Source organism: Vicugna pacos, chromosome 3 (genome assembly GCF_048564905.1).
Source record: "Vicugna pacos chromosome 3, VicPac4, whole genome shotgun sequence".
Lineage (NCBI taxonomy): Eukaryota > Metazoa > Chordata > Mammalia > Artiodactyla > Camelidae > Vicugna > Vicugna pacos.
In genome coordinates, this window is record NC_132989.1 from 24,591,112 (window position 1) to 24,618,336 (window position 27,225).

At 41.9% G+C, this 27,225-nt stretch overlaps 2 protein-coding genes across 6 annotated transcripts in view; both read left to right on the forward strand.

Annotated features, from left to right (window-relative positions):
* KLHL3 (kelch like family member 3) overlaps window positions 1–27,225 on the forward strand; it is a 231,815-nt gene that overhangs the window by 99,006 nt on the left and 105,584 nt on the right. Inside the window, exon 2 of one of the 5 annotated variants that reach the window (XM_072956985.1) lies at window positions 15,233–15,288. The exons of 2 other annotated variants lie outside the window; for them this stretch is intronic. Coding sequence is in view for 2 of the 3 variants with exons in the window: in XM_072956983.1 (XP_072813084.1) it covers window positions 10,652–10,707 (56 nt within the window). In the remaining variant the exon portion in view is untranslated. Of the gene's footprint in view, window positions 1–10,639; window positions 10,708–15,232; window positions 15,289–21,899; window positions 22,352–27,225 lie in introns of those variants that run through there. 2 more of the 5 variants (XM_072956983.1, XM_006204607.4) reach the window with 2 other exon arrangements.
* HNRNPA0 (heterogeneous nuclear ribonucleoprotein A0) lies at window positions 968–3,791 on the forward strand. The gene has a single exon (XM_006204606.4). The coding sequence runs from the start codon at window positions 1,290–1,292 to the stop codon at window positions 2,208–2,210; it is 921 nt and encodes a 306-aa protein (XP_006204668.1). The 5' UTR covers window positions 968–1,289; the 3' UTR covers window positions 2,211–3,791.

The following is a 27,225-nucleotide window of genomic DNA, read 5'->3' on the forward strand; positions in this document are numbered from 1 at the left end:
TAAGTGTATAAAACGGTGTGTATACTGGGGTAAAATGAAAATGTCTGCTGTCGGAGCGTGAAGGGAGGCTGAGGGGCGTCACGGGAAGGCTTCATGGACGGCCGAGGGCGGCGGGGGTCTCGCACCACGCCTCGGCCGTAAAGTCTGAAGCACAGTGGGTGCGCTGCTGTCCTCCACATGGCCTCGGGCTCGCTTTTGCGCAGGGCCACGTGCCGATGCTTGTCTAATCGCGCCTCGGGCTCACTATAAACGGTTAATAACCGCCCTTTGAGAGCGGGCCTCTCCCTTCCATCTTTGTGCGAACGGGAGGGGCGAGGACACCAGGTGTAGCGGCCTGGCCGAAATGCGGCGGGTAAATGCAGGCCCCGAACCCCAACAGACGAGTTTTCAAAAAGCCCGCGCGTGGCGCCCCAGGCCGCATCCGTTGGGAACGGCCCCCAGCGCGCACCCGCTCACCCCCCGCGCGGCAAATCCAGGGCGGGAGTAGGCGAGGGGGTGGCAGGCAGGATCCGCACACAGGGGGCGCCGAGGCTAGCGCGCATCGGGGAGCGCGCTCGGCCGGCGGCTGCCGAAAACGGAAGTGGGTGCGAGCGCATTGTTGTGATTGGCTGAACTGACATGTCTCTCAAGGGGCTGGCGCGAACGCCACTGCGGAGTTGGGCGAGGGGGACACGGCAAGGGGAGGGGAGAAATCATCGGGAACAGCCGCGGGGCTGGGGGCAAACGAATAGCACAGGTGCGCGAAGGGCAGGGAGAGCCCCTAGACGGGGCACACTGGGGACCCCAGGAGTGAAAGCGGGCGGTAGGGTCAGTGGCGGGAGCAGCGCAGGCCGAGGGCTTGAATAGACCGCGGAGGGCGGGGAGCCCGTGACCGAGACCCGCGCTGCAGCGCGGTAGGCGGGACTAAGGAGAGCGAGGTGATGATTGGCGGATAGCCCTGGGCTGCCGTACGTCGGCGGTGACGCACGCCTCGGGGAGGGTGCGCGCGCGTTCAGCGGCCTCTTTGTGTGGTGCCCAGATAGGGGAGCGGAGGTGGCGGTGGCGGTAGCGGCGGCCTTGGTTGTCTTCCAGTCTCCTCGGCTCGCCCTCTAGCCGGCACCTCTCCCCTCCCCTCCCCCTTCCTCTTTTCCTCCTTCCCTTCCCTTCCCTTCTTCCCTTCCCCGTCGGTGACCGGCGGGGGCGGCTCCAGCAACGGCTGGGCCCAAGCTGTGAAGAGGCCTTAGCCAACGATAACAGCGACGGCGAAACCTCGGAGCTCGCAGGGCGGGGGGAAGGCCCGGGCCGTGGAGATGGAGAATTCCCAGTTGTGTAAGCTGTTCATCGGTGGCCTCAACGTGCAGACGAGTGAGTCGGGCCTGCGCGGCCACTTTGAGGCCTTTGGGACCCTGACGGACTGCGTGGTAGTGGTGAACCCCCAGACCAAGCGCTCCCGTTGCTTCGGCTTCGTGACCTACTCCAATGTGGAGGAGGCCGATGCCGCCATGGCCGCCTCACCCCATGCCGTGGACGGCAACACGGTGGAGCTGAAGCGGGCGGTGTCCCGGGAGGATTCGGCGCGGCCCGGTGCCCACGCCAAGGTGAAGAAGCTCTTTGTCGGGGGCCTTAAGGGAGACGTGGCCGAGGGCGACCTGATCGAGCACTTCTCGCAGTTTGGCACCGTAGAAAAGGCCGAGATTATTGCCGACAAGCAGTCGGGCAAGAAGCGTGGCTTCGGCTTCGTGTATTTTCAGAATCACGACGCGGCAGACAAGGCCGCCGTCGTCAAGTTCCATCCGATCCAGGGCCATCGCGTGGAGGTGAAGAAGGCTGTCCCCAAGGAGGATATCCACTCCGGGGGAGGCGGAGGCGGCTCCCGGTCCTCCCGGGGCGGCCGAGGCGGCCGGGGTCGCGGCGGTGGTCGTGACCAGAACGGCTTGTCTAAAGGCGGCGGCGGCGGTTACAACAGCTACGGTGGTTACGGCGGCGGCGGTGGCGGTGGCGGCTACAACGCCTACGGAGGTGGCGGAGGCGGCTCGTCCTACGGTGGAAGCGACTACGGTAACGGTTTCGGAGGCTTCGGCAGCTACAGCCAGCACCAGTCCTCCTATGGGCCCATGAAGAGCGGCGGCGGCGGCGGCGGCGGAGGCAGCAGCTGGGGCGGTCGCAGTAACAGTGGACCTTACAGAGGCGGCTATGGTGGTGGGGGTGGCTATGGAGGTAGCTCCTTCTAAAAAGAAATTTAAGATGCCTGGGAGTGGCTATAGGGGTAGCCCTTTTCAACCCCCCAACTAGGGTCGACTCCTAAGCCCCTTCCCCTCCCACCGCCTTCCCCATTTTGCCCTTGGGGGAGCCACTTCTAAGGCTGCTCACCCTTGGGGGTGTTGCCGTGTTTGCCTGCCACCTCTCTTGTCTCTCCCTCTGAAGATGGACTTGGCCCCACATACACATTTTTGTGTTACAGTCATTGATGGACTCTATTTTTTTATTATTACTTGGACCTTGGTCGTTTTTATACTAGCAAAATGTCTTGTTTTAATTTGTGTTTTTTTGGGGGGGTGGGAGTGAACTTGCTGATTCTGTAGCAAAACCTTGGGCGGGGGTTGGGGTGGGGGGTAGTTTACTTTGTTGTAAGGACTTGATACCTGGCTACAGCATTTTCTATGAAATTACTTGGATCCCATGCCCGAAATTTGGAAGCATATGTACAAAAATCATTTTTACGTTTTATTTTTAATAAATCATTGTGTTTGACCGTAAATGTCTAACCTTTTTTTTATAGGATCCATTCCATACCATTTTAAGGGATATTAGTTGAAAATTTTTCGTGTTAATCCTTAATTCTTGATGTGTACTTAGAAAAACTTTTAAACGGTCCTGTGGGTTTTTTTTTTTTTTTCTTGCTGTTGCCCTGCTAGTGACTTGTTGAATTTTATCCCTTACAGACAAAACTTTGAAGTGGTGGATGTGGCTTTTTAAAATCTTTAAAGTTTCTGTGCATCCATCTCCTGTACTAAGCGATTTTGCTTACCATCTTGACATGGTTGGTCACCTCTTTCTATGAGAATTTACTTAAAAGTATGTACTGTGTAGTTCTAAAAAATAGTTTGTGTTAAGCATGTGTTTTCATTCATATAAACTGTTTAAAATTTTCAGATGGCCTAGTTTCAGCCCTCTTACTGGTTTGTCTATATTGAATGGTTACAAATAAGGGTTATATTTTACCCTCAGACTAAATGCGTTTTTGTATTTTCAGAGCAGGTTTAAACATTTTTTTTTTCTATAGCTGAACTGTTGTTCTCATGGAAATCCTCCCCCCAACCTTTGTAGCACCATCTACTGGCAGAATGGCAGTATATCTGCAAAACAATTTGTTTAAAAACTTGTCTAGGACAATTGCATCAGATTTAGAAGTTTTGCCATCACAAATCTGCAGACGCTGGTTATACATTTACTTGTAACTGAGATGGGCTTTACAGGAATGTAGTTAAACAGTCCATATCACAATTCCCCTTTATACATGAGATTTGAAAATGTAAACTGCTATGCATAGCTTGGGTAAAGGCCCCAAATTGCTATGACAACTAATGAACCAGCTACATGTACTGGAATCTTAGGTGCAAGTTGTAAAGCAAAATATCTGTGTATTCTGCTTGATTAACAAATGTATATTTGTAGCCCTTTCTTGCAATAGAATTCAAGTTGTTGTTTATAAAAAGCAAAACAAAATGATAATAGGAGAAAATTGCCTTCCTGGATAGAAATATAGAATAGCAGCGTTTATGGATATCACAAATAAAGAATTCAATTCTTTACATGATTGAGTGAGAGTATGTATAACCTGGTGGGTGGGTTCAGACTACCTATTAATCTAGTACAGACACGATGTAATGTTACTGGTAAAATACATGACTTGAATTTTGATGTTGAAAGCCCAGAGCTCTATTAATCTTTCTTAAGGGAGATGATTGGGCTTTAAAGTAAAAGAAATACTGACCCTTTTTCTCTTAGTTCTTGTCACTGTATATTAAAGTTGATTCTTGCAAAAATTTTTTTCCTTATTACCACGGTTCTATTTTCAAGAGATAGAAGAAAGGTCAAGATTGCTGGGTTAAATATGGCTGCTCAGTAGTCACTTTGACAAAAGATAGCTGATTCTTGACCTTAAGTACCTCTACGACAACTGGGATAGATGTTTTTTGCCACATTGAATAAGTAAACATATAGTCAAATCTTGCTCTCAAACGTTTTTTACAGTTTGCTTAAATTTTTCACTCTTAGCAAAATGCATCATACTGTGTTTCTTTGGTAGTTTGGTCCAGCTTTTGCAGGGACCTCAGATACAGAAAATGATTTGCTTAAAATTTTATTATAGTTACTGCTCACCTTGCCTTTTACTCAGTGGAAAAACTTATTTTTTCTGGTTCAATTGGAATAGTCCACTTTTTGGAGGATTTTCAGAACTTGAATGGGATCATTTTATATTTCCAACATGACTTAAAAAATTAAATTATGTAAAAGAATTTCCTGTTAATTAGAAAAGTGACTTAAGTGTTCTGTTCATGGTATATTACTGCTTTATTGTCATGTATCTACCTTTACAAATTTCTGTAATCTGGATTGGTATTTAGTGAAGGCAAAAATAGTGGTAGTCTTTCTGGAATTCCTCTTGTCAATTTTTATGCAAGCGTTTTTGGCATGTAGAACTTATTTATTTTTACGTTTTGACCTTTTTTCACTTATGAGACTATCTGAACATTACTTCACATTTAATTTAAGAATTCATGGGAGGAGGTGGTATAGAACCTAATCAGTATTGAATACAATTTTTTGCGCTATGCTTGAGTCTAATTTGTAAGATTAGCAAAATAAAAACCTATTTTTTTGTCTCCCTATTGTGAAGAACTTTTGCATCTACAGTGTTTTTAGTGTAAAGTCAATAAAGTCAATGGTAATCATTAGTTGTGATTTGAAAGACTGATAATAATTTCTAATCTTAAAAAGCTTGCAAATGGTTAATGTTCATAGTGATAAGTATCAAGTGAGAATGTTATACTGATTGATTCCTCCTATAACTTAGTGGTTTGAAACATAGATTTCATATTTAAATCCTCACGATGATTTTTTGTTTTTAGGCAAAGTTAAAGAATGGAGGATACTTGAGAATTTGAGATTTAGGATTATTTTGCTCAAGGCCAGAAATGGCAATGACAGTTACTTGATTTGTAGGCTTATTTACCTTTTAAATGCGCTTAATTTTCTCAAATTTGTGAATTTGTATTTTGCATTAAATTTTGTATGTGTCTTTGCTAATTGCAATTGGGCATTTGGATGTTGGATTGATTTGAGCAAAACTGCATCTAGACAATGTAAGGACTTTCCCCCAAACATTTGCACGTAGAAGAGGGTAAGTCTCTTCCATTTTGAACCAACTTACTGAGTCAGTGTAAGATTTCAGTCACTGGGAGGAGTTCCTTCTATTCCCTTTTTCAGAAAGCTCTATTTTGTTTCTGAAACAAGTTAACAAAGATTGCTTCTAAACCAGAAAGGATGATGCCTCTTCCTCTTGTGTCTTACTGCAGGTTACTTTGCTGTGCCTGTATCTCATGGTTTCTATTAAAAGTGAAAATACTGCAAGATTTTTTTTTTCAATAAGAAGTTCCTTTCTACTGTGTTACTTTAAAAATTATAATATTGCACATTTGGATTGTACTTCAAGTCACAGGAAATACTACTATTACTAGGAAATAGAAAATATGTTTTGTCAATCTTGAGGCTGGTGTCTTTAAAAATTGGTAGAATTAGGCATTTAAGTAACTGCTTAATAAGTGAAACTAAACATAGTAAAAATTCTACCAACATCAGCAAACCCTCTTCTCAGGGATAATCTTGTTGATAGCTGTATGTCCAGCTAGATCTTTTTTGTTTGTAGCTAACATTAATTTTAAAAAGTAGGATTATAGTTTTGCAGTTTAAATCATTGACAGACCCTCGTCTTTCCTAATGCCTGTGTAATGTTCTATGGTATGGCTGTAAACATAGCATAGAACATTCCTCTGTTGATGGACATGAAGCTTCTTGTTATGAATAATGCAACGATTATTATCATCGCAGATAATATTCTTGCTCATGAAATACGCACTTAGTTGATGAGGTGGCTACCTCAGAGTTAAATGTGCTATATAATGAGAATGCAGTATCAGAAGTTATTTTTCAGTTCTCATACAGAGAAAGATTTTATACTCATAGGTAACTTTTACAGCCTTAGGGTAAATTCAACTAAAACATTTTACTGAAAAATGTCAAAGCTAGATAATACACGGTAAAATAATGGCCTATGAAGACCATTATATTGCTCCTCTGTTTTCTCCCAGTGCCCAGAGGTAAGTTACATTGTCTACATCTAGATCTTTTTATTTGCAGGATGATATATATACCTTTTTTTAAGAACAAAAATTAGATCTAATTTTTATATATACGTAGATATATATGTATTTTAACTTCAAAGGTATCCCATATCTGTACATAACAGCTATCTCAGAACTGTGGTATAATACAGTATGGATGCACCATTATTGATTAGCATGTTTCCATTCTTCTGCTTAGAATTTAAAATTACTTTTACAGGGCTTATGTTGCCATTTGCAATATACCAAAGAGGAAAAAAAGTACAGGAATCTGACTGAAATGATGGGTTACAGTGGTGTCCAGATAGTTTTCTGCTAGAGTCCTACAAGGAATTGTTGGATATTCTATAGTCTTAACGTTTACATTTTACTTTGCCATTTTTCTTCCCAAATTCTGTGTGTGAATTATTTTTTTATGAGAAAGACTTGATTGAAAAATATGCCTTTGTATCCTGAAAGGACTATACATTGAGGTCTGGGGTTATTTTAAAGCAATAAATATGCCATTTATTGCTCTTTTGGTTTATCCTACCTAAAACTTGTAGCACCATGTTTTGGCTATGTGTTACTAGAGGTTTTTCACTGCAGAAATTGCGTTTAGTTGAATTTTAAATGACTTTTAAAATATGTTCTCAAGAAGCTCTTGAGAAAGTGGAGATAGTAACAGACTGGAAAGGGTATCCTGGGTTTGCTCTGGATCAGAGGTGGACAACATGAGAAATCTAAATTACCACTTGAAACGTGAATTCAGATACTAGTATTTAACCTTAGTAAGTCACCGTATTTTCTTTGGACTTCATTTTCTTGTGATGTGAATTAGATCCTTTCCAGTTAGTTACTGTTATTTTTTAGTCATAATTTGGTGATTATGCAGTAACAATTTTCCAGAGGAACCCTTACACTAAAGTTCATTCAACAAAGATTTGTTGGGCATGGCTTGCCTAAATAGTAAAGAAGGATCAGCCCTTGTTCAAAGGTAACCATAGTTTTTGAGTAGTGGAGATTTAAACAAATCATCATGATAGGAATGTGGGCGTTTTAGTCAGATACGTATGAGCAGGAGTGATAACTTTGTGTGGTTAAGAAAAATATTAAAGAAGACATTTGGATTAGGTGGGTGAGATGGCAAAGGGCATTCCACAGATTATGCAAAATGCAAAGCATGATGTATGGGGCTCTTTTGTTTTTCATAGATTGCTAGCCCACAGAGACCTTAGAAGCACAGCATCCATTTTTATTTCATTATTTTGCATTATTTTATGACTCGTGTGAGTTTCACTAAGTATTAATAGCAAAATCAGCTTAAGGGTGGTATGACTTTAAAGTACTAAGTGACAGAAATACAAATCAGTTGAGATCTTAAGTGGGAAGTGATATTCATTATATATTAATGAATATTTCCATAAGGGATATAATTCATATTTTGGAGACCTACTTTATTAAGCCACAGTTAGCAGTATGCTCACTGTTCTTCCATTTTCTTCCTGTAATATGTCTTCCCTATATTTTGACTTTTTAGATGACTTTAAAATATAATCCTACTAGGAAATAACTTTTGCAGTAATTAAATCAGTTTCTGAGGAAAATCAATTTTCTATAATTGAAAGCTTATATGTACCCTAAGTTTCATTTTAAAAATAAAGTTAATAGTTACATAATTTTTAGGGACGTGGGGTTAGTTTGAAAAATAGTAAGTGGGCATGAATTATTAGCCTCAAATTGAATTTAAGTTTGGCACATCGTGAGTGTTCTTGATGCTTAAAGTTAGTTTCCTACTAAATATAGTGTGTGGAAGTATCTTAGTTGGGAAATAGGGTTTATTGCTCATTTTCTAGAGAGGCATACAACTGGTCTGAGAAAATTATCTGGTCTGGAATCTGCTTGTGGGTGAACTTCAAATTCTCTCTAAATGAGAATTTTAACTGCTACCAGGTAAAACATTTATCATTAAAAGGAGATACTTGAAAGCTGCTTTTACAAAAGGAATCCCAAACTAAGAAGGCTAAAAAGGGCAACTGAGTCTCTCATGTACTGACTATTCCACCTACGTTTAAAATTTGCACTTGGAGCTGAATGATTTGAATCTTCAGACAGGAAAAGGATTCAAGAAGTAGGCATTCTTTTCTTAGCTGTGTGCTCCCATCTATACTGAGGCAGATTTTCTTTGGCTCCATCAAAGGAGCCAAACTCTCTATGGTTTGTTTAAAAAAGAAAAATCTACCTAAAATGAGTTTGTCGTCATTTCCTGCTCTATAATTCTCTGATGTGAACTTGTACCATTTAACTATGTTTATTTCCCAGTGTTTACCATCCATTTCATCAGGTATTGATTACCTTCTTTCTGTGAAGCATATCTCAGATCTGAAGATACACAGCAGTGAGATAAACACAGTTCCTGTCTTCAAGTAGCTTGCATTCTGGTTGGAATACTGCTTCTTTTGAAATCATGCATCCTTTTCAGCATTGTGGCACCATTTCAGATTGTACACATCATACAAACTGGAGTTAGTCCCCATGTCATTTAGTGTATATTCTGTGGTTAAAATTAAGGCTTCATTCCTTCATTGATTGTTTGTTACTTGGATACCATGTGTAGGGTACATTTTTTCTTTGATCCTTATGTTGCAAATTTAATTTGCCTCAGAGTAGGCATCTGATTTAACATTTTGTAGTCCTTATGAACATAAATTTTGGTATCAGATAGACTATGTTCTGTTCCTGACACTGTCCCTTTCTTGCTTCATGAATTGAGCAAACTGACCTGAACCTCAGTTTCCTTGTCTCTAAAAAAGAGAGACTACTAAGTAATACCTGTCTCACAGGATTGTTGAACAAATTTAGTGAAAATACACGTAAAGGTCATGCTGTTAACTCTGATAATAGTAATGTTAATATTATGACTTCTGACAGAGGTGTGACTGACTAGCAAAAGATATATACCTCTATTTCAATCCTTTATTACCACAAGGTATTTTCACAGTTAATGAGGTGAATGAATAACTTGTTTTGAAAAGAATAGTGACATGCATCTGTGTAGAGCAATCTTAGTATCGTATTTGGTTTTTAACCTAGGGTTTGCCGTTGACTTGCTGGATGACCTTGAATATGGGAACCCCTTTTATACCTCTGCTGCTTCAACTCTAGTAGGTGAGATATGAACTGTTAGCTTTATGTAAGTGTTGAAGTACTTGTTACTATAAGAAACATATACATAATGTTGAGGAGAGTAACTTCCAGGTAGGAAGAAAGATCAAGACAAGCATTGTGGAGGATATAGCATTTGACTTTAAAAAAAATTGGTCATGTAGAGAAGGTGTGGAGAGAAAGATGTAATTTCAGGTAGAGGTGCAAATAGGCAGAGATACGGAGCATAATACAGAAATGTATGCCTACGGTGTGCTGAACATTTTACTAAGTATATTTACAAATATTCTCATTGGTTCCATTCAGTAACCATCTGCTTTGCTTCACAGATAAGGTAGCTGAAGCTCATCTCAGAAAGGTTAAGTAACTTTCCAAGGCCACCCATCTGGTGAAATGATTGAGTTGGGAGTTGAATCCATGTCTTACTCCTTCCAGTGGTTAAACTCTTTCCACTAAATTTCATTTACAAATGAAACTTCCAAATACAAGTGGCTAATTTTTATGAAGTGTAAAGGAGAATTGTGGGAAATAAATTGGGAAAAGTTGCAACCATACTACTGAAGTATTTGAGTAGTCTTTTATCTGGCAGGCAATGGAAGTCACTGAAGGTTTTTGAGCAACAATAGTGGTAGACTAATTTAGAAAGATTAATCAGCACTGAGTAAAATAGATAGCATTTTAGTGATACTTCAGGTGGCAAGGCTGCTAAGGCAACCGATGTTAACCAGGTTAAGAAAATGACAGCATAAACAGAGGTATTGCTGGAAATAGACTGAAAGGGAATTTGAGGAAAGTTGTGAAAGTGTAATTGGCAATGATTGGATATGGTGGGGGGTGGGGGGTACGGAGGAGGGAGCAGTTGAATCAGAACTATAGTGTGATTTGGAGATTGGTGATGCCACCAGAAATGGGAAGAGGAGATTTAGAAGAAAGGTTTGAACATAGTGAGTTCAAGATGCTGGTTAGCACACTGAAGCATTGTGTCTTTTGCAGATTAGTTTGCAAAATGGTTACTGTGCTGCATATTCTCTTTTAGCGCTTCCTGATCTAATCTCCTTTATTCCTTGTTCTTTGTTCTTGGGAGATTGATTCTTAAAGAACTGCATACTCTCTTCACTGGCTTCATGTTAGGTCTGGACAGTGGGAGAAACCAACAAGACAGCTGGAGAGTGAGAGAAAGGTGAGGTCACAGTATTGGTTCTCTCTGTCCCCCAAGTACACATACTCAGCAGTCAGGTTATCAGCTGCTACAGTTCTGTTCCAGTGGCTCTCTCGTACAGTTCTAGGTCTTTTCTGGCTTCTGGTAACCACGCCTTCCTAGTTCTGCTGCAGGCTCCCTTTTCCTAGCCCCAAGATGGTTCACTAAACCATGTTGATCTTCCTTGACTGTGCCCACACCCTTGTAAATAGTTCCTTTTATTAAAACTCTTCAATCACCCTGTTTGAACATGCCATCTGTTGTCATCTCTTCAGTGAAAAAAAATTTAATCCCTTCCACATTTTCTAATGACTTGATCTCCCAGACACCACCAAACTTGGAGAAGACCTAGCTAATTGCGCTAAGCTACTCTCTCCGCCTGTCATGAGTTTTCCCATATGGTTTGAAATTCAGGGTCTCTGTTTCCTACTATGACAGGTTAAATTTATGACCCTTCTTCTTGAAGATTCAGCCAGAAATAAAGCCATGAACAAGATAGAAAAATCCTTGCCCTCAATAGAGCTTATATTTTAGTGGGGAGGGACAGACAGAAACATGATAAACGACAGGGTGTGTTAGAAGATGAAGAGTGGCATGAGAAAATTAGGGTAAGGAGAGGGGAGTGCTGCAGGGCAGGATGTTTGTGAAGATAATGCAGTTTAAATCAGGGTGGGATGGGTAGGTTTCTCTGAGAATGTGACATCTGAACAAAGACTTGAGGGAAATGTGGGAGTGAGCAACTTAGCGGTTTAGGAGAAGAGCAAAATCCCTGAGGCAGGATTGTGCTGGGACTTTTGGAGGAAAAGTAAGTTGTTCAAGGTGGCTGGAGCTGAGGGAAGAGGAGCAAAGGGATTGCTGATCACATCAGAAAGGGGCCAAATCACGTGGGGCTTTGCAAACTGTTGTAAGGGGTTTGGCTTTTACTGTTTGAATGGTGAACCATTTCAGGGTTTTGGCCAAGGAGTGTCATATCTGCCTTGAATTTTAAAAGGTTCTCTGTGATTTTCTCTTTCTTAGGACAAAATTCCTATTCCTTTGGTATAGTTGGTTTCGGTAAGGGTTTATAAGAAAAGCAATAAGAACAACTTGAATTAAGGTGTAAAAAACCCACAGTCTCTATATGCCTATGCTTTTTTTGAGAGAGAGATTATTCTTTTTGGTCAGTCATTCTTTAATTGTCATGTGCTGTCTTCACAGGGGCCTCCTTGCAAGGTTGGTCCTTGTCTGGGCACTCGGATTTAGAGAAGGTTCCCACTGTTCCCTAACTCATAGGGGTGGTTCAGTGTGTCTAGACTGTGCAAACAATATGATTTATGCTAACCACCTTCTTCCTTCTGGGAGTCTGGAATTTTGATATGTGCGAGGCAGTGGGTACCTATAAACCTTGAGTCTTTGGGCAGAAACATCATACACAAGTGTATTCTGTGTGACCCTTCATGGTAGGGAGAGAGCATAAAGAGGCCTACACTTGGATTCCTCCAGACTCTGCTTGTGTCTTTTCCCCAAATGATCCCACTGTGTATCTTTGCTATGTGGCTGTCATGTCATAAACTTTAGCAGTGAGTACAACACTTAGCAGTGCTGAGTTCTGTGAGTTCTTTTTAGCTCATCTCTGAACCCGGTGTTGGTCTTGGGAACTCCTAAAATAGCTAACTCTTTTTGTTTGTTTGTTTGTTTGTTTGTTTGTTTGTTTGTTGTTAATGTAACCAAATTAATTGGAAAACATCAGGTTGTGGGTAGAAGGTGCAGTTTGGAAAAGCAATCACATTGGTCAGCCAGCTCTGTGACTGGTGGAGATCTCTTCTGAGCAGTCTCTGCTTTGTTAATTCCTTTCATTTTTCCAAAAGCTCTAGGTCTTTTCATTGTTGCAGCTTCTAGTAGTTTTAGAGCAGTTTCTAGCAGTTTTAAGCATGTGGAGACTCAGTGTCATCATGTAAATCCTTTGTAAGCAAGTTTCTAAAAAGGACTGCCTTGTTAGATTTTTTAAAAATGATCTAAGTGAAGGCAGTTGTTGACATAGGTGCCATAAATAATTCCCTTAGGGAGATAGGGAATCTAACTCCTAGAAGTGACAGCATCTGATAACAGGTGTAGGTATGTCAGTAGTAGGAGGATCATACTGTGTTTGCTTGTAAACTCTGCAGTGAAATGTGTGGCAAGCTAGTCTGATTTAATTACTTCATAGTACTCCCCTGAGAAGGAAATTGTTTCTGTTCTGATGTGTATTGGTACAGAGAAGATGAGACTTGGGTCACAGAAGGGAGATTGTGGCAAAAATGCCCATTTGACATGTCTCTTCTGAATTTCTACTTATTGCTGACTTCAGAGTCACAGCCAGTTCCCTTCAAGTCTCTGGATCCATATATCCATGAGCTTGAGGCTTTTATCTTCCATTGGTGGAACTCTTTGTTTGCTTCCCTCCAATGGATTTTAATCACAGTTTTGTACTTTTTAAACTGAAACTGCATACAGTAACTTCTCCATTAGACTGGAAAAGATGATGAGTGAGGAGGGTAAATATGGACTTACTTAGTAAGAACCATTGAAGTATCTACACCTTGGCTCTAGGACTCCCATACTAGGAATTTAACTCAAGAAATCAATTCAATGAAAGGCTAATAACAGTCATTGCACAAAGACAGTCATTATAATACCTATAGCAAGAGATTGGAAACTATAAATGTCAAACATTACGGAAATGTTTACTAAATTATGCTCTGTGAAAAGGTGGAATATTAAAAATCCAGTGTCCACCTACAGGTGAATGGACAAACAATGTAGTGTTGCATATACAATGTTATTCAGCCATGAAAAGGAATGAAATTCTGATACATACTACAACATGGATAAACCTTAAAAACATTATGCTGAGTGACACAAGCTAGACACAAGAGGACAAATATTGTATGATTGCACTTATATAAGGAATCTAGAAAAGGCAAATTCATAGAGACAGAAAGTAAAATATTGGTTACCTGGGGCTTAGGGAAAGAAGGAATGGAAAGTTACTGTTTACTGGGTACAGAGTTTCTTTGAGGATGATGAAAAAGTTCTAAGGAGGATTGTGGTGATGGTTCCATGCATTGTGAATATACTGAATACCACTGAATTGTGCACTTAAAAATGATAAGTTTTACATATATTCTACCATAATATAAGTTATAATAAAATATGTAATAATAATATGTATTTATTATAGTACAATGTGTAAATATATTGATAGTGGAATTAAATAGACCTTTAAAATTATTTTTTGAAATTTTAAATGAAGTCATGAGATACCGAAATTATCTGGTTACTACTATTTACAGTTATGAATACTCTTTTTAAAGCTCCACAGAATTATTTACTAAATTCACAACTTTATTTCTACTCCATGCGTCCTACTCCCTTCCCTCAAACTGGAAGCTGTTTCTTCCTCCCCTGAGTTCCCACAGTAGCTTTTCTTCACTTCTCTTATGTCTTTTTGGTTTTTTTTTACATCATTATTCATATATGTCCACGTGCATTTTCTCAGTTTGTAAGCTCATTGCTCATATAGAATTTATATGATAGCTTCCTGGTACAACCCATCACATAGACAAAGATATTCAATGAGACTGAATTATAAGCATATAGTTGTATGAAATCAGAGAGTGACCAAAAAGTCTGTGCATACTCTTTTATGGGTTTTATATTAACTGTGTGCCTGCCTCAGTTCTCTGTACCTGCTAGATGTGCAGACCTGGCCTCACCCACATACACATCACTGTATTCTTGCTTGACTTTGGAGCTGTGTCTCGTCTATATTTCGCCTTTTCATATAGAACAGCCCAGCTTTCTTTGTACCCATAAAGGAAAGAACTAGAGAGGTGAGATAGAGACAGCCGATAGAGGACCAATGCAGTCAATTTAAAGTTGCAAGTACCTATGAAAAGGTTGTAAGTAGGAATTAATCTTTCTTTCTTTCTTTCTTTCTTCCTTTCTTCCTTCCTCCCTTCCTCCCTTCCTTCCTCCCTCCTTTTCTTGCCTTTCCTTTTCTTTCCTTTCTTTTCCTTCCCTTCCCTTCTCCCTTCTCTCTTCTCTCTTCTCTCTTCTCTCTTCTCTCCTCTCCACTCCTCTCCACTCCTCTCCTCTCCTCTCCTCTCCTCTCCTCTCCTCTCCTCTCCTCTCCTCTCCTCTCCTCTCCTCTCCTCTCCTCTCCTCTTCTCTTCTCTCCTCTCCTCTTCTCTTCTCTTCTCTTCTCTTCTCTTCTCTTCTCTTCTCTTCTCTTCTCTTCTCTTCTCTTCTCTTCTCTTCTCTTCTCTTCTCTTCTCTTCTCATTCTTGAGTGGAATGTTCTATGGAGGAAGCGGATTTTTCCCCTTCCAAAACCGTTGGTGTAGTGATGAGATTTTGCTTTTCTTATGAAGAGATGCACGTATCTACCAGCAGAGGGCACTGGTTGCAGGTTGAAGGCAATATACTGGCCTGTGTGAAGCACCCTGCCTGCTGGTATAGTTGGTCTGTCTTTTCTTTGCCTCACCTAGGGTCCAGTGGTGTGCCTCCAGTTTTCCCCAGGAGCAGTCTTTGGCAACCTTGGTTGGTAAGCTGGGGGTCCAGAGGAGTCCAGGGGTAAGGACTTTATAATAGTAAGTGATAATAGTGGGTGTTGGAAGCCTTGTATGCCAGCCTGTGTTAATATCTTTAGGGGTTCAAATGCTATTATTTCCCATCTTCAGGTGAGGTGGAGAGGGCATTTAGCCAGACATCTGAGGATCTGGTCCCACACCCAACTCACTGAATGATCTTGAACCCATTGCTTTCTCTCTCTCAGCCAGTTGGCTTATCTCTGAAATGAAAGTAGTACTGTAAAGGTAGTGCCTGCCAAGCACAGTAGTAGTAAGTAGTGGGTTCTGAGGTCAGGCAGACCTTTGGGGCTGTGGTCAAGTCATTTAACTCTCAGAACCTCCCTTTCCTCACGCTACTTTCTTTTCTTTTCCTTTCCTTTTTCTTTTCTTTTTCCTTCCGTCCTTCCTTCTTCTTTCTCTCTCTCTTTATCTTTCCCTCCCTCCCTCCCTTCCTCTCTCCCTCCATTTTTCTCTTCCTCCCTCTCTCCCTTCTTTCTTTCCATTCTAGTTCAGCTTATAGTTATTGGATTACTTTTGAAAAGAAAAAAACATGTTTTCTTTTTTACCTTTTGACCTCCTTCACACTTTTCTCCCTCCCCTACCACCCTGCCTCTGGCAACCACCAGTCTGTTTTCTGTATCTATGAGATTGGGGTTTTTTTAGTTTAAAACTTTTTTTTTTTAGATTCCACATATATGACAGATTATATAGCATTTGTCTTTTACTGCCTGACTTATTACACTTCGCATAATGCCCTCAAGTTCCATTCATATTGTCGCAAATGCCACAATTTCCTTCTTGTGGCTGAATAATATTCCTGTGTGTCTGTGTGTGTCTGTGTGTGTGTGTGTGTGTATTGTCTTCCTTATCCATTCATCCATTGCTAGACATTTGGGTTGTTTTCATATCATGGCTATTGTAAATAATACTGCAGTGAACATGGGGCTACGTACTTCTTTTTGAGTGTTTTCATTACTTCAGTGGAATTGCTGGATCATGTGGTAGTTCTGTTTTTAATTTTCAAGGAATCTCCATATATTTTCCATAGTGGCTGCACCAATTTAAATTCCCACCAATGGTGTACAGGGTTTCCATTTTTTTTCACATCCTAACCAACATTTGTCATTTTTTGTCCTTTTGATAATAGGTATTCTAACCGGTATGAAGTGATATCTCATTGTGGTTTTCCTTTGAATTTCCCTAATGATTAGTGGTGTTGAGCACCTTTTCATTTACCTCTTGGCTATTTGTATGTCTTTTTTGGAGAATATCTACTCAGATCCTCTGCCTACTTTTCAGTTAGATTGTTTTTTTGCTATTGAGTTGTATGAGGGTCTTTACATATTTTGGATCTTTGGATCTACTCTTTAGGTTGCTTTTTTATTTTGTTGATGGTTTCCTTTGCTGTGCAGAAGCTTTTCAGTTTGATATAGTCCACTTGTTTATTTTTGCTTTTGCTGCCTTTGCTTTTTCCCGTGTTTTTTGGTTCTTTTGTCATAAATTAATTGACCATCTATGTATAGGTTTATTTCTGGGCTCTGTATTCGGTTTCATTCTATGTATCTGTTTTTATGCCAATATCATAAATGTTTTAATTACTATAGCTTTGTAATATAGTTTGAAACCAAAGAGTATGATGCCTTGGCTTTTTCCTTCTTTCTCAAGATTGCTTTGGATACTTGGAGTTTTTTGTAATTCCATACAAATTTTAGGATTACTTGTTCAATTTATTTAAAAAATCCATTGAAATTTTGACAGAGAGTACATTGAATCTGTAGATTGCTTCGGGTAGTATGAACATTTTAACAGTATTGATTCTTTCAATCCATAAGCATGGAATATATTTCCATTTATTTGTGGCTTTTCCAATTTCTTTGATTAATGTTTCATTGTTTTGAATATACAAGTCTTTCACCTTCTTGGTTAAATTTATTCCTGGATATTTTGGCTTTTTTGGATGTAATTGTAATGTGTTAGTTTTCTGTATTTCTCTTTCTGATACTTCATTATTAGTGTATAGAAACACAGCAGATTTTTTTGTATATTAATTTTGTGTCCTGAAACTTTACTGTATTTGTTAGTTAGTTCTAGCAGAGGAGAGAACTCTACTAAACTCATTTTATAAGGCCACCATTATCCTGTTACCAAAACCAAACAAGGATGCTGCAAGAAAAAAAATTACAGTTCAATAATCCTGATGAACCTAGATGCAATCCTCAACAAAATATTAATAAACTGAGTTAATACATTAAAAGGATCATACACCATGATCAAGTGGGATTTATTCCAGGGTTGCTAGGGTAGTTCAATATCTGCAAATCAATCAATGTGATACACTGCATTAGCAACATGAAGTGTAAAAATTACATGATTGTCCCAGTAGAAGCATAAAAAGCATTTGACAGAATTCAGCATCCATTTATGATAAAAACTCTCGACAAAGTGATTACAGAGAGAACGTATCTTAGCACAATAAAGGCAATATATGCCAAGTCCGCAGCTAATATACTCAGTGGTGAAAGGCTGAAAACTTTTCCTCTAAGATCAGGGAAATGGAAGGATGCCCACTTTTGCATCATAATATTGGAAGTCTTAGAACAATTAGGCAAGAAAAAGAAGTAAAGCATCCAAATTGGAAAGGAAGAAGTAAAATGATCACTATTTGCAGATGACATGGTATTATATATAGAAAACCCTAAAGACGCTGTCAAAAAACTGTCAGAACTAATAAATGAATTCAGTAAAGTTGTAGGTACAAAATCAATGTACAAAAATCTGTTGCATTTCTATACTTCTCACGTTTAAAACAGGGCTAATCTTCCCTGCTTATAGGGTTTTTGTGAGGACTAAACGAGAGGGGTACATGTCAAGTCTTGAGTACAAAGTCTGGCCCACAGTAAATAGTCAGGGGATGAGAGCTGTTATTCCTCTTCAAGGGATGTTATCTTAAGTCCAAGGAGATGAGGGACGTGAGGCACTTTATGAGCTTTCAAGTGCAACACAAATGCCACGGGTGATTATCCTCTTGAATCTACTCAGGAGTCCTGAGGGAAGCCAGGCATTACTCTGGATAAGATGCTGTTCTCTTTACCTTTTGACTTTTTTGGGCCGCAAGTTCCTTTTCATTTTCTGCCTGGCTTCCTGTGCTGGGGGCCCTCTAAGCAGAGAGAGGAGAATCTACTCATTGAGTGGTCCGGAATCTGAAAGGAAGTGTTGGTGATACAGGTGTGGGTAGGCCTTAATTTAGTTCTGGTCTTGCTTAGTCCCTGGTGACCTCTTGGTAATAGTGACCACAGAAGATGTGGAAATGGCTCCAGGAGAGGCCCAGAGCTGTAATTCTTGCACAAGGTACCCTGACTGACTTTCTTCTTGACCTTGAAACCAAGGACTCACAGAGCTATAGTTTGGTAACATTGGCATAGGCAATGCGAATAATAACCACTAATGGTTTCTCAGTGCTTATTACAGGCCAGGCTCTCTGCTAAATGCTTGTTATTCTTTAACCTTGAAACCTAAAAACCTTGGGAGGTAGGTACTATTATTATCTTCCTTATACAGATGAGGAAATTGAGACTTGTAAAGTACCTTGCTTAGGGTCATGTTTCTGGTAAGTACACACAGACCCTGGTCTGTCTGATTCTCATGGTCTGCGTTCTTTTCACCGTGGTCTTTGCACTCAGCTATGCATTAGAGTCACCTATGAAGTTCATTAAAATTCCTGCTCGTTGGACCCTTAATGCTATATGTGTGAGGTGGAGCCTGGCCCAGTAGTGTTTTCATTCTTCCAGATTTATTGAGGTGTAATTTATGTAAAATAAAATTCACTCACTATATGTGTCTAGTGTGATAAAATGTAGTAGTTGTATAAAATTATGTAAGTGTCATCACACTCAAGATATGGAACATTGTCATAACCCTAGAAAGCTTCTTTGTGCCTTCTGATTGCTGATACCTGTGATTTTAACCAGCTGGGCAGGCGGTTCTGATGCACCACTATGTGTTATGGTGCCTGCAAACGTGAGGAACTGAAGATGTGGAGAAGGAGGATAAAAGCAAGAATAGAAGGAAAAGATACATAAAAGGAAGAAAGACTGATCTCGCTGTCTCCAGATAAGCTGTGCTGTATAGTCCCCTTGTGGAGAGTTGGAGTGTGGAGAAGAGAACACTCTAGACCAAACCCACTTCAAAAAAACTACAAAGATTCTTCTGACATGGTTTCTTCTTAAGTCACATAGAGCTGGAGGATTCTGAAGTTCAAGTCTATGTACATGGCTGGGTGAATTGCTTTGGGATGGAGAAGTGAGGCCCCTAGGTACAGTGGGTATGCTGTGGGAGAAGATTTGGGTACAGGGAGGAGGGCTGGCAAGGGGGTCAGACACTACAGCTGGGAGTTCCAAGGATGGGACCCCTTCTTCCGGGCAGACTCTGGTTCTGTGGACTTTCCTCTATTGCGAGAATCTGAAAGCAACTCTCCTTAATCTGAAGTCCAGTCAGGGAAAGTTAGCCTCTGGTGAGCCAGTTCAGGCTGTGGCCCAGAGAACATTTGGATATTAAGGTAGAAAATGTAAAGTGTAGCTCTGATAGTAGGGGAGATTAGGGTGGCAACTTTGCCCCGGGAGTCTGGAGACTTTTGAGTCTGGGCTCAGCTCTGGCCCTGGTTTTGCGAGGTGGCCTTTCTTTTCTTGATGTCCTTCTCTGAGTAGTCTCTGTTCAGCTTACTTCTTGTGGGGAGAGTGAGTAGGGAGTACAGTGTCCAGGTGATAGCAGTATGTTTTCAACACATACACTGTAGTGACATTGGTTACCACCGCACAAATAGGTTGCAGAGGAAATTCTGTAAAAATTTTATACTGCCTCTCAGTAGTTGTGTGTTGAAACCTGAATATGCTCAGCCCTTCAGTATTTCCTTTTCTGACCTTTTGTTAAATTTCTGTCTGGTGTGTTAGATGTGACACTTCCCTGGTTTCCTATATGGTGAAGTTGTGAGTGAGGGTATGCCGTTGTGAGAGACTCATCTTATTCTCATGTCCCGTTTGTGAATCACCCACTTGTCTTCCTGGTGAATGTCTGAACTCTGGCACGAAATCTGGGATTCAGTTTCCTTGTTTGTGATGTTTAGCTTCTGGTCCCTGTGATTCACTTCTAGAGGAAATATCTGGAGCAGAGCCATGGGGCTGATTAGGAAAGGAAGGGACAGAGAGGGAGAAAGATATGAGGGGTGTTGTTGTGAAAGGAAGAAGCAGTGATACAGGGCTGTAGGGTGTAAATAAAATCACCTGGGCCTCTTCTTACGTGAGAAAGAGTGAGTTGGGTAACAACCTAACGACCTCATCTAAGAGGACATTGTGGTGTCGGGGGTAGGGGGTAATCTTTGAGAGTAACATGCTAGCCAGTTTGAGTTCAGGGGACTGTATAAAGTTTAAGTTATTCTTAGTTTCTATTACCTCAGTGTCCTTCCTGCCTCCCTGTGGTCTCGGGGTTTTGAGGCAGTGAAGAAATTTAACAGATTGGAATTATAACTATAATAGATTCACTGAGCATCCCTCATACTTTCACATTAATCATGTTATCCTCCCTAAAGCCCCCTCAAAATTAAAGTCCAGTAAACATTTAACAATCTTACAGGGTAATCTAATGAGAAGAAAAATGGAACATTTAAGACATTTTTAGAATCATGTGATTTTAGCACTGAAAGGGTCTCTAGATTGTCTGGTCTGACCCTGTGTTACGGATGAGGGGCTGAGGTCCAGAGTGGGGAAAAGACTGACTGAAAGTCATTCAACTAGCTAGTGGTAGTAAGTATGGGTCCTGAAAAGCACAGATGTGACACACAGGGTTCCTGGATTAGAGATACTCACGTATGATTTTTCTGAGGCATCAAGGAACTTCCATTTTTTTGGTGGCTAATCAAACACCAGTGGCTGATTGCCCCAGTTACCTCTATTCCCCTTGACTGTGGTGGCTATGAGAAGCAGGCTGGCCTCCAGCCTGTCCCAAGATGATGTTTTAGCATTAGGGTGGTCTAAATTGTGGCTCCAGCTGGAGATTATATGTGGGAGGTCTTTGGCTGGAGATGGGGATTCAGTGGGAGACTTAATGTTTGGGGCCACAGCTTAAGTCAAATTTCAGCACAACAAACTTTAGGAAGGTATTTTAGGATTATGCTTTGGAATTTGTGGTCTTTCATTATGGCCTCGGGAAATAAATGTATGTAGTATCCATTGTGATGGCTTTACTGCAGTTTCATTTCTTGCAGTAAAATAGTGTTTGTTTCAGTTTTACCTATTTCTACTAGTTCTCTTTTTCTGATTTTTCTCTGCATTCTTCTCAGTTCTGTTAGGCTCTTTCCCCCTAATTTTTCTCTGTCTATCAGACTCACAGAGCTACTGTAGATTTTGGGAGGAGCAATGGGAACATGAGCTATAACCTACAAGTCAATTTCCCCAGGTGGATAAACTCCACTGTAAGCCACAAAGGGGCCTCCTCATTCCAGCAATCTGGCCAGGCTGACAGGCTCACAGCCTATGGGGGCAGGGGAGGAAGGTGGGGGCTGGTATTTCTTGGGTTAGTGAGGAACTGCCTGAGCCTTTGGAGTCCAGGCAGAGGAGATGGGAGCCCTTGGAGTAGGCTAGTCGCCTGGGCTGGGAATGCCTGGGCATATGTGGAAGCGACTGGAAAGGTGGCACCGCACTTGGGTCTCCAGAGCTGCGCTGTTCCTAGGAGACGGAGGAGCAGCAAGCCCGTGGGGGAGGGGGAGCAAGGGGGTTGCTGCTTTTAGCAGCTGAAAGGGCTGCAGGGAGCTCTGGGTAAGACATTTTCTTCTGCTGCTGCTGCTTCTGCGGTAGAAGCGGCCACGAGTAAGTCATAGGAAGGAGTGTTGAGAGGGAGGAGGCTTCATCTGCAGCCATGCTGAATCACTGTTGCTGATCAGATCTCCCGCTGGTTGGCTGGGACTGAGAACAGAGCTAGGATCCTCCAGTGCATGCACAGCTCAGCGGCTGCCACCCCAGCTGGGCCTCGCACAATGGAGGGTGAAAGGTATGTATGTATCAGTGTGTGTGTGTGTGTGTGTGTGTGTGTGTGTGTGTGTGTGTGTGTGTGCGCGCGCGCGCGCTCGTGTGTTCGCGTGCTCGCGGTGCAGCTTTTGTGTTTGTGTTGGTTAGGCAGGGTCGGAAGAGCTGGCTACTGATGGATCCCAGTGGGCGGCAGAGAAGCTGGGAAGCCCCTTTCCCCAGGGATCTGGCTTCCGCAAAGGCGGGTCTGGGTTTGCTGGGCAGTAGAGCACCCTGAGAGAAGGGACTTCCTGGCTGGGGTTAGGAAATAGTTTCAGCATGGACTGAATCAGGATCGCCTTTCTCAGGCTGTTTCAAGGAGGCGTTTCCCTTTCCTGGCTACTTTCCCGGGTGGTTTTTCTTTGGTAGGGGCTTTTTGATGTCATAGCAGGGATGGCCTGGCAGAGACAGCTTGCATTTTCACTCTGAAGTGCTCAAATCCTCAGCAAGCATGCTGTGCTGATGTCTTTCCTAAAAGTGTGTGTGTGTGTGCGCGTGTGTGTGTGTGTGTGTGTGTGTGTGTCTGTCTGTCTGTATACCTGTATACCCACAGAAGTTCAAGTAAGAAGGAGAGAAATCCATTCAGGTGACATTTGCTCTGAACTGCTTTTCATTTGCTTTGAAAAGTTTATGAAAGATACTGGAAGTTATATTCTCTAGAGAAATTCTTGCTCCTACCATCAGGGGTTTCTTATGAAAAAGAAATGAACAGAAAGGAATTGAAGTAATTCTGTTGCTCTGGATCTAACTAGCGAGGGTTTGTTCCCTGGCAGGTGCAAGTATTTCAATACATTTTAAACTGATATCTGAGAATCTGATTCTTTCATTGTGAAGGTGCTCAGTGCAGTGCAGGGGCAGGTCTTTCCTTTGCTAAAACGGCTCCTGTTCATTCTGTGGGTCTGCGGCTGGGTGAGAATCAGGCTTGCCGTTTTCCTTGAGGTGGGAAGACTACAGGAGAGGTCAGACCATGGCAGTGGACTGCTAGGGAGGGAGGGCAGCTGCTCTGAGTTGCCAGTTTGATTCAGATGGCAACCAGCTGGTTATATGATAACAGGTTCAACTAAGTCAACACTGTCTGGAGAGTACCTCCGTGAATGTGAGCACTTTCTTTTGCATGGACTGTTTCAATTCTTGCATCTCACGGGGTCGAATGATGTCATCAAACATCTCTAGACCCCTTTAGACCTGGCATGATTGCTTAGTGTCCTCTTGTCTGAAGAGGACCCAGGGACTATGTTTCTTGATGTGACTCCCATAGGAAGAGTCTGGGACTTTTTAGATGGAGAGTGCTGCTGGTACAGCCTCTCCTTGAGCGCCCTTTGCAACAGCACCTTGGTGTTGGACTCCACGTGGCCTGCTGGGCAACGGACCATCTGAAAGCCTGCTTCCTTGGGGCAGAGGTGGGCAGTGTGCTCACCTCCTGCTGATCTGGTAGCTAACAGAAAGGCAGGGGTGATGTGAATGGAAGTGTCGGGATTCTGCACCAGGCCTGTTTGCTTTCACATTGGGGCTGAAAGGTCCACATGAAACTAGCAGCAGCAGATCCAGGCATTTTGGGGTACGTATTATGTTCCCAGTTCTGTATTCAGAAATATAATGAGTCCTTGCCCCCAGGAGTTCTTCAGTGCCTCTTATCTGGGATGACTGATGTCTTTGTGTTACAACACCCACTTTGTACACATGTTCTTTTGCTTTTCCTCTACTAAAGGCAGAGAAATCCAAACCAAGTGGTTTCCAGTGTTCACCGGGTCACCAAGCTCACTACCTTTTGTTCCCAGTGTACCCTTCCAGGCATTCAAGTCTTCTGAAGTCTGGCTCCAGGCTCCATCCCCACCACTCACCCATACCCCTACCCCTACCGAGAGATCTCTGGGTCTCTTTTATGATCACCCATCCTGTATACTACTCCATCCAGCCTCATCCTTAGCTTCTGGAGTTCCTTTTGCCTGGAATGCCTTTCCTTTCCACTTTCCCAAACGTTATTCATCTATCAAGGCTGTTTTAAAATTCTACTTTGTCTTGGAAACCTAAGCTCTTCTAGTCCTGGCTGATGTCCTTCCTAATTCCAATACCTCTAGTTTGTGTCTCTTAATTGGGTGCTGAGTGATAGGCCCAACCCACCAGATGTTTTTGTGCTTTTGTTTCATATATCTCATAAGTCCCCAAACTTGGAGATAGGTCCTCAGAGGCAAGGATGGTGCTTGTACTTCTGGATACTTCACATAACTGCTGTGTGGCTGCACACATAGTAGGTGCTAGATAGTTATTTGCTGATTAGCTGATAACTTTTCTGGAAGCTCTGATAAGTAAAAAGAAAGTAGGCCAATAGGTTCATCCTTGGATATCAGCCTTATTATCTCAGCACGGGTAATTGACCCCATGGAATGCTTTGAGGTAGGGGCAGAAGAGGGGGAAGTGGCCTTGTTTCACAAGTTTCCTGGGAAACCCAGGGCCAGAGAAGCTGAGTGACTGGCCTGGGATCACATGTCAGACCTCCAGAGACTGGAGGGATCATGAATCTGGTGCTTGTCCCACACTTAACCCACTGAAGTTTAATTGGGGCTGTTTTTAAGCATTAAAAAATTTCAGCCAAGAGATTCCTAATGAACAATTTTCTTTCTTTGCCATGAGGGTATGAAAATAACTTCTACCTTGAAAGGCTGTTAATTAAAGCATGAGCTTTGGGGTAACATAGACCTTGCAGTGGATCTCCTTCGTAAACTGTATGACCTTGAGTTTGTCACAGTTTTTCAGAATTAGGTGTTCTTTTCAATGTAAAGGCAGTACCCACAGTATCTGTATCTCATAGAGTTGTGAAGATCAAATGAGACAGTGTGTATAAAGCACCTAGTAAGTGTTTCTGACGCAGAATAAGTACTCAGGAAATGGGAGTTGCTGTGATTGTTGGTGTTCATCTGTTGCCCCATGATTTGTGCTTGGGTATGAACCAAGCCTTATTTTAGGGCCTACTTGTATTCACCACCCAAAGCAGATTATGTGGGACCATTCTCATGAGAAAATTAGAGAGCTTTTCAGGTCACCATCTTGCTTCCACCTCAGCTGTCTCCTCACAGTAAGCTACCACACAGGGCTCGGCACTTCCTCTGCTGGGTTTTACCGACACCTCCCTTAATCCTCCTTTTTATAGACACCCTGAAGCATCTGGATGCTTCAGTGGTTTGGAACCATGAACTGGATACTCCTTTGTTCAGGCCAAAATTTTAAGAACCTGTGAATTGGCAGTCACCTTTGCTGTATCCCTAAGCACTCCAGCAATCTACTGGACCTCCTGATGCCAAGTTTCCCATCTGCCTCTGTGAAGAATCACTGTGGCTTGATCAGCTAGAGGAAGATGACTTTGTCTTCTGTTTTGCCATGGAAAAGGGTCTCTGGCTCTCAGCTGCTACAGTGATAAATTGTGTGTGTGTGTGTGTGTGTGTGTGTGTGTATGTGTATGTGGAGAGCAGATAGACATTGAAAATGACAGTCACTCTGGCTACTGGGATTTTATTTCACTTCTGGAAATCAGTCTTGTGAATGGATTACAATACATTTCTCACTTATATGATGTATCTGAAATAGTCAGATTCTTAGAGACAGAAAGTAGGGTAGTGGTTGCCAGGGGCTGGGTAGAGGGAGAAATGGGGAATTATTGTTTAATGGACATGGAGTTTCAATTTGGGAAAATGGAAAAGTTCTGGCAATGGATGGTTGCACAACAACATAAATGTACCTAAAGCCTCTGAATTACACTCCCCGAGATGGTTCTGGTGGTAGATTTCACATTACATATATTTTACCACAATTTAAAAAATTTCCAGGCACTGTCTCTGGCATATCCACGAGAATTGCAGGGAACCACAACTTTTGGAAGAATCATCACAACAAGGTGATGTCGGTTGCCCATTTCCTGAAAACTGTGGTGGTTTTCTCTATCAGAAGCATCCCTGATTGCGAGGGGCACTGTGCACCCAGCACTGTGCTGTGAACTTGTGCAAGTGGTCCTCGTAGAGGGAATGGCTCATCCTTACCAGGGAGAGCCTGTTCCTGGACCTCTGAGAGCTTATCTTTTCACCCTTGACCAGAAAGAGCTGGATCATATTTTTTGAAAAGATATGACGTAGATGGTCAATGCTCTCCAAACGCTGAGTTTCACAACACCAGGTAACATGCTGGGAGGACCAGGGAAGAGCAAGTGTGGAGCTCCCTAGCCTTTCTCTCCTCCCACGGTGTCGCTCAGTCCTTGCCCACCCCTAGAAGGCACAGTGGAGACTTCTGTAGAAATGTTTGGGCATCACTGCTGCCTGAAGCGTATGTACATGTCAACCATGATAGCTGAAACCAAATTTTCCATTTTGGAAATAGTTTTTGGTGAAGCAAGGTTTTCAACTGTAAGAAAACAAAGTCAGTTGAAAGACAGCTCTTGATTTTCCCACACCTAGGTTTGAGTTTTTAGGATTTTTGCTTCCTGCTAGGTTTTAGATTGTTAAGACAGATCCAGACAAGAACATTTTAGGGATACGTTTTCTAAACCAAGTGCTTTATTTGATGAAATTTGCCATCGTAGAACTGACCTCATTTTTTTCAATTTCTGGATAAACCCTAAAACTGGGTTAGACTGAGAAGAGCATTAATGAACTATGTAAAAAATAACTTGAACATGTTTTGTTCTTAGATTTTTTTCCCTATTAAATAAGTTCAGTGGATCTCAAGTTAGAAATCTCTAACTTTTTATGATTTAATAGGATTTTCAGAATCTCAGCCTAACTTTCCTGGGCTTTGCTTTTTAACTTGTGAAAGTCTATCGTAGCTTCTATCAAAACCACACATGGAAGAGCTCAGCTCTCCTATTCAAACCAA

Coding starts and splice junctions, on each gene's coding strand:
- HNRNPA0 (XM_006204606.4), top strand. CDS start 1,290: ATGGAGAATTCCCAGTTGTGTAAGCTGTTCATCGGTGGCCTCAACGTG.